Source organism: Cucurbita maxima, unplaced genomic scaffold (assembly GCF_002738345.1).
Source record: "Cucurbita maxima cultivar Rimu unplaced genomic scaffold, Cmax_1.0 Cma_Scf00041, whole genome shotgun sequence".
Lineage (NCBI taxonomy): Eukaryota > Viridiplantae > Streptophyta > Magnoliopsida > Cucurbitales > Cucurbitaceae > Cucurbita > Cucurbita maxima.
In genome coordinates this window covers 1,515,630-1,530,235 of record NW_019272057.1, presented here as the reverse complement: position 1 = coordinate 1,530,235, position 14,606 = coordinate 1,515,630, and the positions used below count along the sequence as shown (strand labels likewise).

At 39.3% G+C, this 14,606-nt stretch overlaps 5 protein-coding genes across 6 annotated transcripts in view; 3 read left to right on the top strand and 2 right to left on the bottom strand.

Moving 5' to 3' along the window:
- Positions 1-2,975, bottom strand: part of LOC111469718 — an 8,670-nt gene extending 5,695 nt beyond the window's left edge. The window contains exons 1-4 of one of the 2 annotated variants that reach the window (XM_023115105.1): positions 2,646-2,975; positions 1,065-2,519; positions 854-861; positions 60-235 (exon numbers count right to left, since the gene is read on the bottom strand). In XM_023115105.1, the coding sequence (XP_022970873.1) occupies positions 60-235; positions 854-861; positions 1,065-2,413 (1,533 nt within the window). In that variant the 5' untranslated portion in view covers positions 2,414-2,519; positions 2,646-2,975. The remainder of the gene's footprint in view (positions 1-59; positions 236-853; positions 862-1,064; positions 2,520-2,645) is intronic. The other variant, XM_023115104.1, reaches the window with a different exon arrangement.
- Positions 2,976-3,230: 255 nt separating this feature from the next.
- On the top strand, positions 3,231-7,054 carry LOC111469719 (protein SUPPRESSOR OF GENE SILENCING 3-like). The gene is made up of 6 exons (XM_023115106.1): positions 3,231-3,482; positions 4,137-5,179; positions 5,327-5,624; positions 5,768-6,012; positions 6,257-6,417; positions 6,546-7,054. The coding sequence occupies exons 2-6, from the start codon at positions 4,148-4,150 to the stop codon at positions 6,793-6,795; spliced, it is 1,986 nt and encodes a 661-aa protein (XP_022970874.1). The 5' UTR covers positions 3,231-3,482; positions 4,137-4,147; the 3' UTR covers positions 6,796-7,054.
- Positions 7,055-7,510: 456 nt separating this feature from the next.
- On the top strand, positions 7,511-9,824 carry LOC111469721 (acyl-coenzyme A thioesterase 13-like). The gene is made up of 3 exons (XM_023115108.1): positions 7,511-7,819; positions 7,992-8,135; positions 9,559-9,824. Exons 1-3 carry the CDS (start codon positions 7,643-7,645, stop codon positions 9,700-9,702), a joined length of 465 nt encoding a protein of 154 aa, XP_022970876.1. The 5' UTR covers positions 7,511-7,642; the 3' UTR covers positions 9,703-9,824.
- Positions 9,825-10,019: 195 nt separating this feature from the next.
- LOC111469722 (acyl-coenzyme A thioesterase 13-like) lies at positions 10,020-11,142 on the top strand. The gene is made up of 3 exons (XM_023115109.1): positions 10,020-10,346; positions 10,496-10,639; positions 10,824-11,142. The coding sequence occupies exons 1-3, from the start codon at positions 10,170-10,172 to the stop codon at positions 10,965-10,967; spliced, it is 465 nt and encodes a 154-aa protein (XP_022970877.1). The 5' UTR covers positions 10,020-10,169; the 3' UTR covers positions 10,968-11,142.
- A 96-nt stretch (positions 11,143-11,238) lies between these two features.
- On the bottom strand, positions 11,239-14,062 carry LOC111469720 (calcium-dependent protein kinase SK5-like). Its single transcript, XM_023115107.1, has 7 exons — positions 13,314-14,062; positions 12,665-12,808; positions 12,408-12,560; positions 12,185-12,300; positions 11,921-12,088; positions 11,613-11,837; positions 11,239-11,503 (listed from the first exon to the last, which is right to left on the bottom strand). Exons 1-7 carry the CDS (start codon positions 13,864-13,866, stop codon positions 11,351-11,353), a joined length of 1,512 nt encoding a protein of 503 aa, XP_022970875.1. The 5' UTR covers positions 13,867-14,062; the 3' UTR covers positions 11,239-11,350.
- Between the last annotated feature and the right edge of the window lie 544 nt (positions 14,063-14,606).

The window sequence follows — 14,606 nt, the reverse complement described above, 5'->3', positions numbered from 1 at the left end:
CCAAAAAAAAAAAAAAAAAGAAGAAGAAGAAGAAGAAAAAGAAGAAGAATGCCTTTTACCTGCCTATTGGTAGCCGTAACATGTTCAGCTGGTATACGAATTTCTAGGGCGGGGACATTTTGTGGGCTTTCACCATTCTTATCTATCTGGGATTGTTCATGTTCCTTCCACAACTTTATTAGTTCTTGCATGCACTCGCCAACTTTATAAACCACAGACGAGACTTCAGGTTTACCTGAAAAAAGGTTTTGCATTTATACAGGCAATAAGATCTAGTAGATATGACATTCTTATCTCAAAAATTTTACTGGCCAATATCAAGAATCAAGCATCAGACACAAAGCACTATCAAGACAAGATGGGTTTCATGAAGCTGCTTTTCCCCCCTTAAAAGATAAATAATGCCATGTTTCTGTTTTTCTCTTTGGAAACAAAGCCATAAATCTGTTTTTTATAATACATAAAATGCACTGAGGTGCAATTATATCTATGAGAAGAGAAGTTGTTTCTTGTTCAAGAAAACATCAAAGAAATGTGTCTAGTTTTTTTTTTTAAAAAAATCCTTAATTCACAAATAGGACCTGTACTTCCATGTCTTATCGTTCCTCAAGAGTTGTTAAGAACTACTCTAAATCGAAAATGCAAGAGCAATAAGTCCAAGTTAAAAAGGTATTTCTACGTCAAACAGATGATAAAGCATGATAAACAAGTAGACTGCAAAGCTTATGGAGAGAGAATGCAAACTAGAATAATATAGTTCGCAAAAGCTATCCAGCACGAGGTAGCATGATTGCAGCAGTCACAGTTGAGAAGAATGTTACACCAAGTGGAACAGAATAATAAGAGAGCATACCTTGTAATCTGCAAGATACAGGAAGAGGATCAGGACGTGGCTCAATAGTCAATCATTCTTAAATTAAAAAAGAAATATTTCTTCGCATGACATTAAGGATAGCAAAAAAGTTTAAAAGCATTTTTCTGAACCAAGATTAGCAGGTACTATGAAGAACATAGGTTAGTCAGCAAGGAAAAATTAAAGCTTAACATAAAATCATACGACATACCCTTCATTATCTTGAGCACGAGACCTAAACCGAGGTTCTCTATTTGCTACTTGAGGGCTTCCCCTTGAACGTTGCATCCTCCTCCGATGCTGAACGCCATAATTATAAACTTCTCTCTCTCTGTCTACAGTCCCTTCAACATCTGCACATCCCTCATCTGACTCTTTTTCATGACATCTACTACGCTTTTCTGGTCGATCCCCTTCAATGTCTGTATCCCTCTCTTTCTTCCTGTCTCTACCCTCTCTATCAGCATTTTTCCAGTTATCAAAATCCTTTAACTTTTTCTGATCTGGAATCGGATTGTCCTGCTCTAACATTCTCGCAGACACTTCACCTGACTCCTTTTCAAGGTGTGAAGTCTCCTTATCCATTCCATTCCATGATTCTCTCTTCTGATGGTCCTTATCCCTTTCACGAGGCCTTTCCTTGTCTTTTGAGGTATCTTTCCGGTCCCTCTCCCACCTTTCTGCATCTCTCTCTTCCTTAGACAAGTCTTTGGGCTCAACATTGTTGCTTGTTGCTTGAGTACTGCTCCTATGATCATTTCTTTCCTTATCTTTATCTCCCCAATCCCGCTGCTTTGTATCTTTCCTTTTCCTGTCCTTCTCCTTAAATTTATCCTCACCTTTTGAATCTATTTTGTTCTCGCCAACAGCCTCCCTTGTTTCAACATAATCTTTCTCATCGGTAGTCGGTGCTTCTTTTACAGCCTCAGCTGCACTCTGTGAACTGGTGCGTGAAACATGCCAGGATTCCGTGCTTCCAACTGGAGCTTCAGGATATCTCTTCCCCCTGTGATAATCTTTTGATTCTTTCCAGTTCAAGTGACCGGCTGCTGATCCATAAATCTCTTTTTCTAACTTCAAGTCGCCCTTGTAATCGTTATAACTATCTCTATCATATTTCATTTCCTTAATATCCTCCAATCTGCTTTCATATCTCATTTCCTTCTCCAACTTCACAGCTTGAGAATCCCTCCTTTCATCACCAAACAGCTCACGAGCCTCCACTCTTGAATCTCGGTTCTCAAACCTGTTATCCCCACCGTCCTTGGAGTCCCGCAGATCCAGCCTGCTTTCCGAAGCAACAGAATGATCTACATGAGGATCATTAGAGGACGAGGGCATTCGAAAAATCGAGTGCAGGGGGGATCTTCTATCTCCATCACGGGATTCAGTGCGGGGTAGCTTCGACATAGGGGTGTCCTGACCCATCTCAAAGGAAGGACGATACTGCATTGGAATTGAAGAAGAGAGCTTGCGATAAGGGCTGGAATCATCGTGGGGATATTTGGAAGATGAAGAGTGCCCCCCATCGTCGTGGGACCTCTTCGGAGCACCACTCATACCGACGAGTCAGTGAGTAATGAAGGTCAGCGGAATTAATCAAACAAACAGCAGCAGCAAAACAAGAACGTTTCTAAAAATCAACCCAGTTGCCCAAATTATCCTGCTTGAGAGTATAAAGATCGAAGCCTTTTCAAAATCCAAACAAATTCCACAAAGAGAATCATCGTAAACAGATAGCAAGCAAATAAGAGACAAAAATAGATTGGAAAAAAAGAAGAAAAGACGTCACCTCGGATTCCAATTGATGCACAAACTGAAAGGGAAAATTAAATCCCTAATGAAGATTTGGCTCGCGGAACATGGAGTGATGCTATTAGGCTTTGCATCGTGGTGGGTGTGTTAGAGTGGGGTGTGTGTTGAAATACGCATAACAAAAAAAAGGGTTGGGAGTGTAGAGAGAAGTGAGGGAAAACGGGGGACTCTGAATTTGTCGACGGTCGATGAAAGTTCAGAGAGACGGCGACACTCACAGCGGCTGAAGATGGGGGACTCTGAATTTGTCGACCGTCGATGCCTTCCAATGACGCAATGATCAACTGCGCGCGTGTTTCTCAGTCGATGGGATGACTATTTTTAACTATAATTTTTTTTTTAAGAAATTAAGATAAATTTTGAAATTCGATTAAAATTTAAATATTTTACTAAACAGAATTGAGTGGAAGTGCAAGAAAATAAATATAATTTAAAAAATAAAAAGAAATGATTATTTTATTAAACTTAGGGGAGGTTTAGAAAGAAAAAGAAAAAGAAAAAGAAAAAGAAAAAGAAAAAGAAAAAAGGCATATTAAACATATAGACTTAGGCACTTAGCCACGAAGGATTAAACTGCATTCGACAATTATTTGGAGTCCGAACCCGTACGAATGATAGGAGTTTAGAAGGGGTTGTTGTCCTCGTTGCGCACAGTTCACTCTCGCGGGTCACTGGCAATCACTAGCTTCGCTTTTCTTTGCTCAATTTCTGGGGACTCACTCGCCAGGCGCCATCCACGCCCATCTTTCTTTCCAATTCCACTTTTCCGGCGTTGGAAGAATCTGCTTCCGGCAACAATTTTCGAGATAATACTGTAATCTCTCTCTCTCTCTCGTGAAATTGCTTAGTTTTTCTCCCATGTCTTTTTGTTTCTTTGTTCCTGTAAACTTCTGTGGTTTCTAGGGCATTTCATCGTTGAAAAGGGTTTCTTCAGAGTCTAGTCTTTTTTTATCAAATTTTGTTCCCCTCTTGTGAAGTTCATTTCTTTGTTTTGGTGTTTAAGATCCTGAGGCGAGAGAGAGCAAAATCTATTATGTAGTGGAAGTTTGTATGTGCTTTTTTCTGAAAATCTATTCCGAGCTGCATGGTTTTCATCGGATCATCTTTGCCTTTTGCTTTGTTTGTTCATTGCTCTACCTCGTTTTAAGGCTCTGTCAACGGATTACCTCTTCGTGTTCATCATAGCCCTGGAAATCTGAATTGCGTTTTGATCCGACACTCATTACTCCAATTTGTTAACTCTAAAACCCTTGTCCCTCTAGCGTTTTATAGCACCAGAACGTGTTCGGGTTTCGGATGTTTTTTGTTCGTTTTTTTAATGTCTGATTTGATATCTGATTCATCTTATCATGGCTGGAGGAGTTATTCTGGAACTTCAGCCAAGGATCGTGTAGTTTCTAATGCGTAATTTGCTGTCACTACTTATATAAATTTTTATCTGATTGAGTTCTTTATATATAATGAACAGGTTGCATAAAAATGAGTTCGACCAGAGGGCGTGGTAAGTCTTTTAATTCTGGCACCAACAATGAGAAGACACCTAAGGCGAGCAATGTTTCTGAAATTTCTACAACACCCCTAGACCATTTGAGTCAGGGTGTAGCGGGCGTTAGCCTGGATTCTGGACACGCAGATGGTGATTGGGAAGTTTATGCCAAAAAGTCTAGGAACAAAGCTGGGACCAATGCAACTAAACAATGGGGTGCCCAGTATTTTAGTCCTAAATTACCAGAGATGGCTCAAACGTCAGGCACACGTAATGGTGGTGGACGAGGAAAGATGTCTAGTAAGAATTGGCAACCTCAATACCCTGATACAAAGAAAATGGGACGGGGGAATGCTTGGTCACAATCCAGGGCTTCGGAGAGCAATTATGTAGCTCCACAATCTGTAATTCGCCCTCCCCTGGAGCATGGCTGGAATTGGCAATCTAGGGCTGGTTCCAGTCAAACTAAGGTCTCGGTAGACGCCCAACATAAAGTTGATTTTATCTCAAACTCATATCCAAGTGACGAGAATGAAGAATCTGACAATGCTGAGGATAATGACAATGATTCTGATGATCTGGAGGATAGTGACGATGATCTCTTAAGTGATGACTTTGATTCTGATGCAAGTCAAAAGAGCTATGAAACACGAAAGAAGATTAGATGGTTTAAGAAATTCTTTGAGATTTTGGATAGTTTGACTGTTGATGAGATTAATGAACCTGCAAGGCAGTGGCATTGTCCAGCATGCCAAGGAGGCCCTGGTGCCATTGACTGGTATCGTGGCCTGCAGCCCTTGATGGCACATGCCAAAACGAAAGGATCTAAAAGGGTGAAGCTGCACAGAGAGCTAGCAGAACTGTTGGATGAGGAGTTGCGGCGTAAAGGAGCATCTATAGTTCCTGCAGGTGAGCTATTTGGTAAATGGAAAGGTCTGAAAGATGAGGAGAAAGATCACGAGATAGTGTGGCCTCCTATGGTTATTATCATGAACACAAAGCTTGAGCAGGATGTAAATGAGAAGGTATGTTTTCAAATCAGCTGCTAGAGAGGACGGATTGGTGAATTATGTTTGTATTTTTGTAATGTATTTGTTATCTTGTACGCATATTTGATATCTGTTAGAGTTGATGGTCATTCATTTTTCACTTTCCTCTTCGGATGATTGCAGTGGATTGGCATGGGAAACCCGGAACTTCTTGATTACTTCAGTCCATATGATCCTAAGAAGGCTCGGCACTCATATGGTCCCCAGGGGCATCGTGGGATGAGTGCTCTGATATTTGAGCCCTCAGCAAGGGGTTATTTAAATGCTGAGCGCCTGCACAAGCATTTCATTGAGCAAGGAACCGATAGAGATGCTTGGGATTCTAGAAGGAGAACTTTGTTTTATCCAGGTGGGAAGCGCCAACTTTATGGTTTTATGGCTATAAAAGATGACCTCGACACTTTTAACCAGCACATGCAAGGTTTCATCCCTCTCTCATCTTTGTTTTGTTGGTCTGTCTAGGAAACTTCGTGCCCTCTAGCATATTTTCCATTTCAAGAATGTGCTATTACGGTTGCAATGTGAACTTTTGTTTTCTTTGTGATCTTGAAAAACATTAAATAGGAAAATCTAAGATGAAGTTTGAAATGAAATCGTACCAAGAGATGGTCGTAGATCAGATTAAGCAAATGAGCGAGGACAACCAGCAGCTTACCTTGTGGAAGTACAGGGTCGTAAAAGAAAGAAGTAAGGCTAAGGCCTACGAAGAATCTTTTGATAAAGTATGCGAAAAGCTTCGGAAGACCACTGAAGAAAACAGAATTGTTAGACAGAGAACCCTAATGCAACACGAAGAGGATAAAGAAGAGGTATGCCTTTTCTACTGAGCTCTTAAAATAGAATTCAGAACAGGGTCGTTCCCCATGTTAATGATAGGCCAACCAGAACATGTTGAGGTAAATCTTCTTCATCCCTCCCCCACTAAAACAAGCATTCACGTAAACACTATCAGAATTCGGAACCCCCGTAATGTGCATATTTTAAAAGACTACCGGCTATTTGCATGTTTGTTCTCATTGACTTCTGATTTTTTTCCTTTCCCTGCTGATGAAGATGCAATTGCAAGAACAATTTTTCAAAGAACAAATGGAGCTATTGCATAAAACAAGGGAAGAAACAGAAGAGAATTTTGAAAGATTGCAGCAGGAGAAACGCGAGAAGGTGAAGAAACAAACGAATGCAAGCCATTCGACTACAGATGAATATAGAAGCAGGTAATAGAGAGATTATCTGTGGCAAGTGATTCACACAATCCTGAATATTGGGAAAGCTATGCTATGACCAAGAGAAAAAACTGTAGCAAGTTTGTTTAATTGATTAGTGTTTTCCTTGTTCTGCTCAGGGCGGAGGAGGTTGCGAAGTTTATAAAGTTTCAAGAGAAGGAGATGGAAGATTTTGTAGCAGAAAGGGAGGAGCTGATAAAAGTTCATGAAGAAAAGATGGCAGCAATGAAACGGAGACATTGGGACGAAGAAGTGGAGGTGGAGAAAGAGTTCAATGCGGAACTAACTCGGCTGATGGAGAAGTATTCCCCTCAAAATTCTAAAGATGCAGCAGAAGTGCGAGGGTATGGTGAAGTGAAGGTAAGGTAAGGAAGTGGTTTGCTTACAGGGGTGATAATAGAGAGAGTAAGTAGTCTGCAACTAGAACAGTATCTACTAGGGAGAGTTGCGAGATCCATTTTCCTCTCCTTACTACTTTTCTTAAAGCTTTTCTCATATCAGTATGAGATGGATAGATTACCAAAAACACTTAAACCCCTGGCGTTTTGGTTCATCTTCTACCGTGGTATCCTGCATATGCTAATAGCGTAGAAGTATGTTGGTGGACATTTGATTTGAATATTTTTGGAAACGCTCGTGTGATGTTAGATGCAAACATGGGTTTTTTATTCGAAAATTATTTTCTACAATATCTTTTTTAACCACTTATAGAAGAATAAATCACAAAAGTAGAATTTCTGAAGTTTTATTAGTTATTTTTCAACCTTGAAATAAAGCTGAGTCTTTAACTTATATATATTTAAATTAATTTAAAATAGACTTGTTTTTTACTTTTAAATTTGTAACAATTTATTAATATTAAACTTTCAATAAATTTAGCCCATATGCTTAAAATCTATTATAATTTAATCCCTATTATTGCTATGATTTAAGAAGTTTTGTTATAAGCAAATAAATTGATGAACTAAGAACCAAATGTATTTGTAAATTATAAAATAATTAACGCTTGATTTTTGATAGAGTAAAAAATTGTTTAATCAAAGAGATTAAATGGTTAACACGTTTTAAATTACTTTTGGACGGAAGATTTTCAGCTTCGTCTGAGGTTGCGGAGAGCGTTTTTCTCATAAATAAATGTTCATGGATTCGTCCTCCGAGTAGATGAATTGGTTTTGGGCAATTTGGAAAAGGGAGCGATAATCTTACAGATTCGGAGATGGAGAAGATAAAGACACAATTGGAGAAGCATAATGATGATGATCGGAAGGTTGCGTCCGCCATCGATGGTCTTCCTCTCAGATTTTATGAACACTTTGTCATGGCTGGTCTTCGCGTTGATCTGATCGAACCTGGTCGCATCGTTTGCACTCTCAAAGTCCCTGCTCGTTTGCTTGTATGCTTTTCTCCTTCTTCTTCTACTACTACCTGTTTTTGCTAATTTCGATTTCATCCACCACTCCTGTTCGATCCACTTGCTTGTGAGATCTGTGGACGCAGTTCTGTCGGGCTATTTACTCTTTTTAATTAGGATTTCTCTGCTTACTGTTTGACGTTTCATTTGCAAGAACAATAATAATTCCTTGCACGGAGGAGCCTCGGCGTCACTTGTGGATTGCATTGGTTCAGCAGCGATAGCTACTATGGGCTCTACCACCACCGGAGTCTCCCTCGAAATTAGCCTCTCCTACTTGGATGCTGCTTATCTCGACGTGAGTTCCATTTCCCCCTTCTCCACCTCTCAATTTACCATTTCTGTTGATCACATTACGCGGTCTCTATAACTTTTCTATCTAATAGCAGACACGGAAATTGAGTTACTGTACAGCTCCGATATAATGCACTACACTCATCTTTTTTCTAGAATTATAAATAAAGTGTAAAGATCCCCTCTCCCCTCACTGTCACTGGAAAAAAGGAAAAGATAATAACTTAAAAGGATAAATTGGCTGTAAGGTTGGCTCTTGGCCAAGCTCTTCTCTTGGTTTACCATTAAATGGGAAGCCAAAGACTGTCATTCTGGGACCCCATTATGGAGATAGTGGCTAAAAGGCTCCTTGCTTGGAAGAGTTCTTTAAGCTACTTTATCAATCCTTCCTGTTTATTATATGTCCTTATTCCCTATGCCTTCGAAGGTTGTCCAAACTATGAGAGACCTTGTAGAACCTTTCTTTGAAAAGGCAAGAATGAAAATCTGGGCTTCACTGTTGTTAAATCAAAAAATGTACTCCAATTGAAGATGGCGGTATTGGGCTGAATAGTATCAAGATGAAGAGCAAAGCCTTCCTTGACGAATGGGTTTTAGTATGAGATCATTGGTGAAAAACCTCTCCTGTAAAAGGAACATTGAGCCTCCAAACCTCTATAAACCTCTCCTAAAACGGAGCTTAGCCATAAAGTCCAAGGTAGGATGCCAAGGCCTACCCTTTGTTTGGAAAACACAATTCTGAATCACAAGGCCTACCCTTTGTTTCTTATCCACCCCACAAAAAAAAACTTGATTTCCATTGTTTGTTTTCTCGTAGAACACAATTCTTGGGGCAAATAACTGAAGAAATGGATTAGGTTTGAAAGTTTAGAACATATGACATGAGGAATTTACATGAAAGGTATATGTATATTCAGTTGAAATAAAACTTAACTTCACACTTAGATATCAGTTTGATTCCAAAACACTAAAACGCAAATGAATGGAGAATATTTATAGAACATATGACATGAGGAATTTACATGAAAGGTATATGTATATTCAGTTGAAATAAAACTTAACTTCACACTTAGAAATCAGTTTGATTCCACAACACTAAAACGCAAATGAATGGAGAATATTTATAGAACATATGACATGAGGAATTTACATGAAAGGTATATGTATATTCAGTTGAAATAAAACTTAACTCCACACTTAGATATCAGTTTGATTCCAAAACACTAAAACGCAAATGAATGGAGAATATTTATAGATTATTGGGTTAAACAGTTCAAGCTATTCTTGAGACTGGAAGGTTATGTTATGGAATCAAGACCATAATTCTTCCATGTGAATATCTTAGTACGAAAAAGTTTGTTTTTGAGAATTAAGTTTATAAACACTACTTTCTCGTCTTTGGGTTTATTTCTGTGTGCTGTTTTTAGGAGGAAATCGAGATCGAGAGCAAGGTATTGCGAATGGGAAGGAGTATTGCAGTGGTTAATGTTGGATTGAGGAGAAAAGACAATGGTAAAATCATTGTTGAAGGCCGCCACACCAAGTACCTTGCCATCTCAAGCAAGTTGTAGTTACGAACTTCTTGAATATCAACATTTTAGTCTGCGTTATGCATCGATGTATTACGTTTTGTAGCTTCAACAAAAAGAAATGTGATGACAATAATAATTCCTTCTATGACTTTGCTGCTTTATCATGTTCTTATATTCTGTTATTGCTGGAATAATGTCCTTTGAGTGTCCATTTAAGTATTAATTTCATTTGTGGTTTGGGATGCTAAAATGTGATGCTAAAAGTAGAATAAAAAACACCCCATAAAAAATAGAGAAAATGGAGGGCCAGAAATAGAATGGCGGTGAGTTTTTAGAACTTAAAAATAATGTTTTTTTTGTTCAACTTGATAAATGCAGATCTGAAAAGTCTCCTCCGTAATCTCAGAGTTTCTGATTCCGCACTACTTTACCATCAAACATGAACTTATACCAACAATGGCTAAACATCCGACAGGATAAACTCATTCGGAAAAATTGTCACAGAAATGGATACGTCAAAGAGATCCATAGAGAAGCATAGTGATGATGATCCGAAGGTTGCGTCCGCCATCGATGGCCTTCCTTTCAAATTTTACCAATACTTTGTGGTGGCTGGTCTTCGCGTCGATCTCATCCAACCTGGTCGCATCGTCTGCTCTCTCAAACTCCCTGCTCGTTTGCTAGTATGCTTTTTCTATTCTTCTTCTTCTTCTTCTTAATCCACCGCTCTTCTGTTCGTTCCACCTGCTGATGAGATTTCTACACGCTATTCTGTCTATTCCCTTATTTATTTAGGATTTCTCTGTTTTCTGCTTCATGTTTCCTAATTAAGAACCAGAATAATTCCTTGCACGGCGGAGCCTCGGCGTCACTCGTGGATTGTATTGGTGCCGCAGCGATCAAGACTTTGGGCTCTACCACCACTGGAGTCTCCCTCGATATGAACCTCTCCTACTTCGATACTGCTCATCTCGGCGTCAGTTCCACTTTCCCCTTTTTCTACTCCTCAATTTTCCATTTCTGTCGATCTGGTTACCGATAAGGAAATTCAAATTATTGCTTCATCTATTGTTATTGCATTTAGTCATTTCTTTGTATCCTTCCCATTGATGATCCCATTCTCATAGAGTATGTATGCTACTTTTTGTCTGCTGTTCTAGGAGGAAATCGAGATTGACGGCATGGTTTTGCGAATGGGAGAGACCATTGCAGTAGCCAATGTTGAATTGAGGAAGAAAAACACTGGTAAAATTATTGCTCAAGCTCGCCTCACCACATACCTTGCCATCTCAAGCAAGTTGTAGTAACAAAATTTATTGGCTTAATATAATAGTCATGTAAATACTTTAGAGCTTAAAGGAAATTGACCTAAGAATCAAATATCATGCGAGTTTTCCACTGCTTCAATGCGTTGTTCTTGCATATTACATTTTGTAGCTTCAACTAAAACAAGTTCAATGATGATAATCATTTCTAGTCTTTGTTGTTGAGTTCATTCTAATCTGTAATTGCTGAAACAACTTACTCTGATGTGTTCCATTTTAAATATTCTGTTTCTCAGATAAGAACAGCATGGAAGAAAGGGCGTCTTAGTTTTTCTTTTGTTGAAAAGTTTATGGAACCATAAGTAGGATCAAAGCTTTTGTTCAAAGGATTCCCAGATACACACAAGTATTATATAGGCATCTCAGGTAGGATTATCAATAGATTGGTTGTTGGCACTTGTTGACAAGCCGAGAGCATCTCCTAAATTCATCGGCCCTCTCATCGTCCGCCTTCCAATTCCACCGTTGCCTTTTCTCATCATCGCTGCGAATTCCCCATAGTCTATACGTCCATCCTACATAAAACCCAAACAGAACCAAAGAAGTTTTGTCAAGTACATATAAACAGAGACAGTTAATGGACATTTCAACAGATAGCATGGGAGAAAGGAAAGAGTAACTAACATTGTCTTCATCGATCTCACTGATCATGTCGTCTAGACGAACATCACTCAAGCCAAACTCGTTGCAGGCTTGCTGAAGCTCATCAATGGTTATGAAACCACTACCATCCTTGTCAAAATATGAGAAGGCCAATAGTAAATTCTCTTCCCGCTCTAGCTTATTCAAGTGAATTGTAGCTGCAAGGAATTCACCATAGTCGATTGTTCCATTGTTGTCTATGTCTGCCTGTCAAAACATCATCAGCTTCTATGACAACACGCAACCACAAAAGTAAGCATGCATAAATAGAAGAAAGTTTTACTCCTTACTGCATCCATTAGATCCTTAATCTCAGACTCCATAAGTTCGGAGCCTACACGTTTTAAGCCTTCCTTTAGTTCGTCAAACGTTATCGTCCCGCTGTTGTCTGTGTCTATCATCTTGAACAACTCCTTCAGACCCCCAATTTCTTCTTCAGAAAGCCTTTCAGCAATTACCTACAATCAATCATAAGATTTCAGAGTTCAGACACCATCAACTTTTGGATGGTGCAGTAACCAATTGAGTTAAATCGAGCATATTCTAAAACTTACTCTTAGAGCCATTTTTTTAAGCTTATTCATAGCAGAGAACAGCTTCAGACGTGATAATACTGCCGAGTCAAGAGGTTTATCTGGGGCAACTTTGTCATCTACAATCCATGGATGACCTGATACAGAAAGGATTTGGAATCAGTTCTCTTAGAATAAAAATACCATACAACATATCACCCCTACTGGCTAGTCATATTGCTCAATGCTAGGAACTGAAACCTACAGAGGACTTCATGAGCAGTTAGCCTTCTCTTCGGATTTCTGTCGAGCATTTTTCGTATAAGATCCTTTGCACTTCCTGAGATACCAGGCCATGGCTCCGACTCAAAATCCAATCGTCCTTGTAGTATCTGTCGGAAGATCCCTATTTCAGTTTCTGTATTACAAGAATTAAGGAAATTATGGGTAATGGAACTCTATTGAAAGTGTTACTTCCCAGAACTTTGCAGGAAATGTGATTTATGGATTTGTAGTAGCTACCTGCGCAAAATGGAGGTACCCCACTTAATAGAATATATAAGATAACTCCTGCACTCCAAACATCAGCTTTGGGTCCATAATGCTTGCGTAGCACATCTGGTGCAACATAGTATGGACTACCGACAACATCAGAAAAAGTCTCCCCTGTAAGCATTTGAAAATTTAAGATCACCGAAAACTCTAAAAGTGAAACGGAGATAATAACCAACACAACACTAATTAATCAACCAAGAAGTTATTCATTGGGTACTGATACAAATCTTTCTGTCATAAAAGGATTAGTATTCTTCAGGCATAAACCAAGTTCTAAGTAGAAGATGTCAGAAACAAGAAAGGAAACCTGCGCATGATAATTAAGACGATCATTTAAAATCATAGCAGAAAGAAGAGACCTCTATCTTGGCAATAGCTATTGATTTTTGTAGAGAAAACGAAGGAAAATGGTCAATGTAGAACAGATCAATGGCGACATCCAAACCCCAGATGTCATGAAACCTAGAACACTAATTTCAAATATGAGATTCAGTTGAGGCACCAAAAGAGTGAGTTCCCAAACCCCAATAAGGCAACCAATAGCTAAATAAATAGATGAAGGAAAATGGAGGAAGAGACGGAGATTTTGAAGAAGAAAAGGAACCCAAAAGGCAACCTGGCTTGTAGAAGACAGAGAGCCCAAAATCAGTGGCCATAAGAGCAGCATCCTCATCCACACTTTGAAACAGAAAGTTTTCAGGTTTAAGGTCTCTATGCATGACTCCAAGCGAATGACAAGACTCTAAAACACTGACAATGACCCCAATAAGCTTGGCGGCCTCTCTCTCACTGTAATGCCCCTTCCGAACGATCCTATCAAAGAGCTCCCCACCCGCACAAAGCTCCATAACCAAATGAACAGAGACCGGATCCTCATAAGTACCCTTGATTCTGACGATGTTGGGATGTTCAGACAAATGGTGCATTATCTGAATTTCCCTCCAAACATCGTCGTAGTCCTCTTTGCACAGAAGCTTCCGCTTAGGGATGGTCTTACAGGCGTAATTGTACCCAGTTTTCTTGTCAGTGCAAAGAAAAGTGGTGCCAAATTGACCTTGGCCGAGCTTTTTGCCGAGGGTGTAGAAATCGGTGAGGGGTTCGGTCCGATAAGGGAGGACCCATGATGGTTTTGACGATGGGGGTGGAGTTGCAGAGCTTGATTTACTCATGAATGGCGGTCGCCTTTGAGAAAATGGGCAAAACGGTGGGACCCAAAACAACGAGAAGCAGATTCCTGGACCAGAGCAGAACAACCCAGACCTCCCTCCCTCTCTTCTTCCTCTCTCCCTTGTTGAAGTTAAATAAGGCTTAAAACAGGCAGCCTTTTGGCCTAAGATTCTGTGCAAGTTACTTCATTTTCTCTCTGTAAATACTACAAATTCTTTCATTCATGTGGGTATTGCAGTGCTGAAAAGTAAAGTTGCAAAAGAAAACCAGTGCTTCCTATTGGTTTACAAAAGCAGTAGGTTGGTGGGCTTCCTCTGGCCCCATCTCTTTACTTTGGTGTTCACCTCAGCTTTCATCCATGTTTTCTAATAAGAACTTTTGGATTTACGCGTGGGCTTTTTAGCCGTTACAGTTCATAAATGATCAACACTACGATTTTGTCGAAGAAATTGGACACTGCTCTGCATAGTCAAACGTCAAAACCAGCCGCCCTCCTTCTCCAGCCCACAATATAAATATCAAACCTTTCAATAATTTTTTACTGTAAGGAATGTGTCAGAGCTGAAGATGCCCACATCTTATTATTATTAAAAAAAAATAATAATAATTGCGTAACAACGTACATTTGGACCCGAATATCAGGTGGTTTGAAAACATATTATCCCTCAATTTTAGTATACAACAATTTAATATTTGTAATAGACAATGATTTAATCCTCGTTGTAAATTTGCTTTTTTGTTA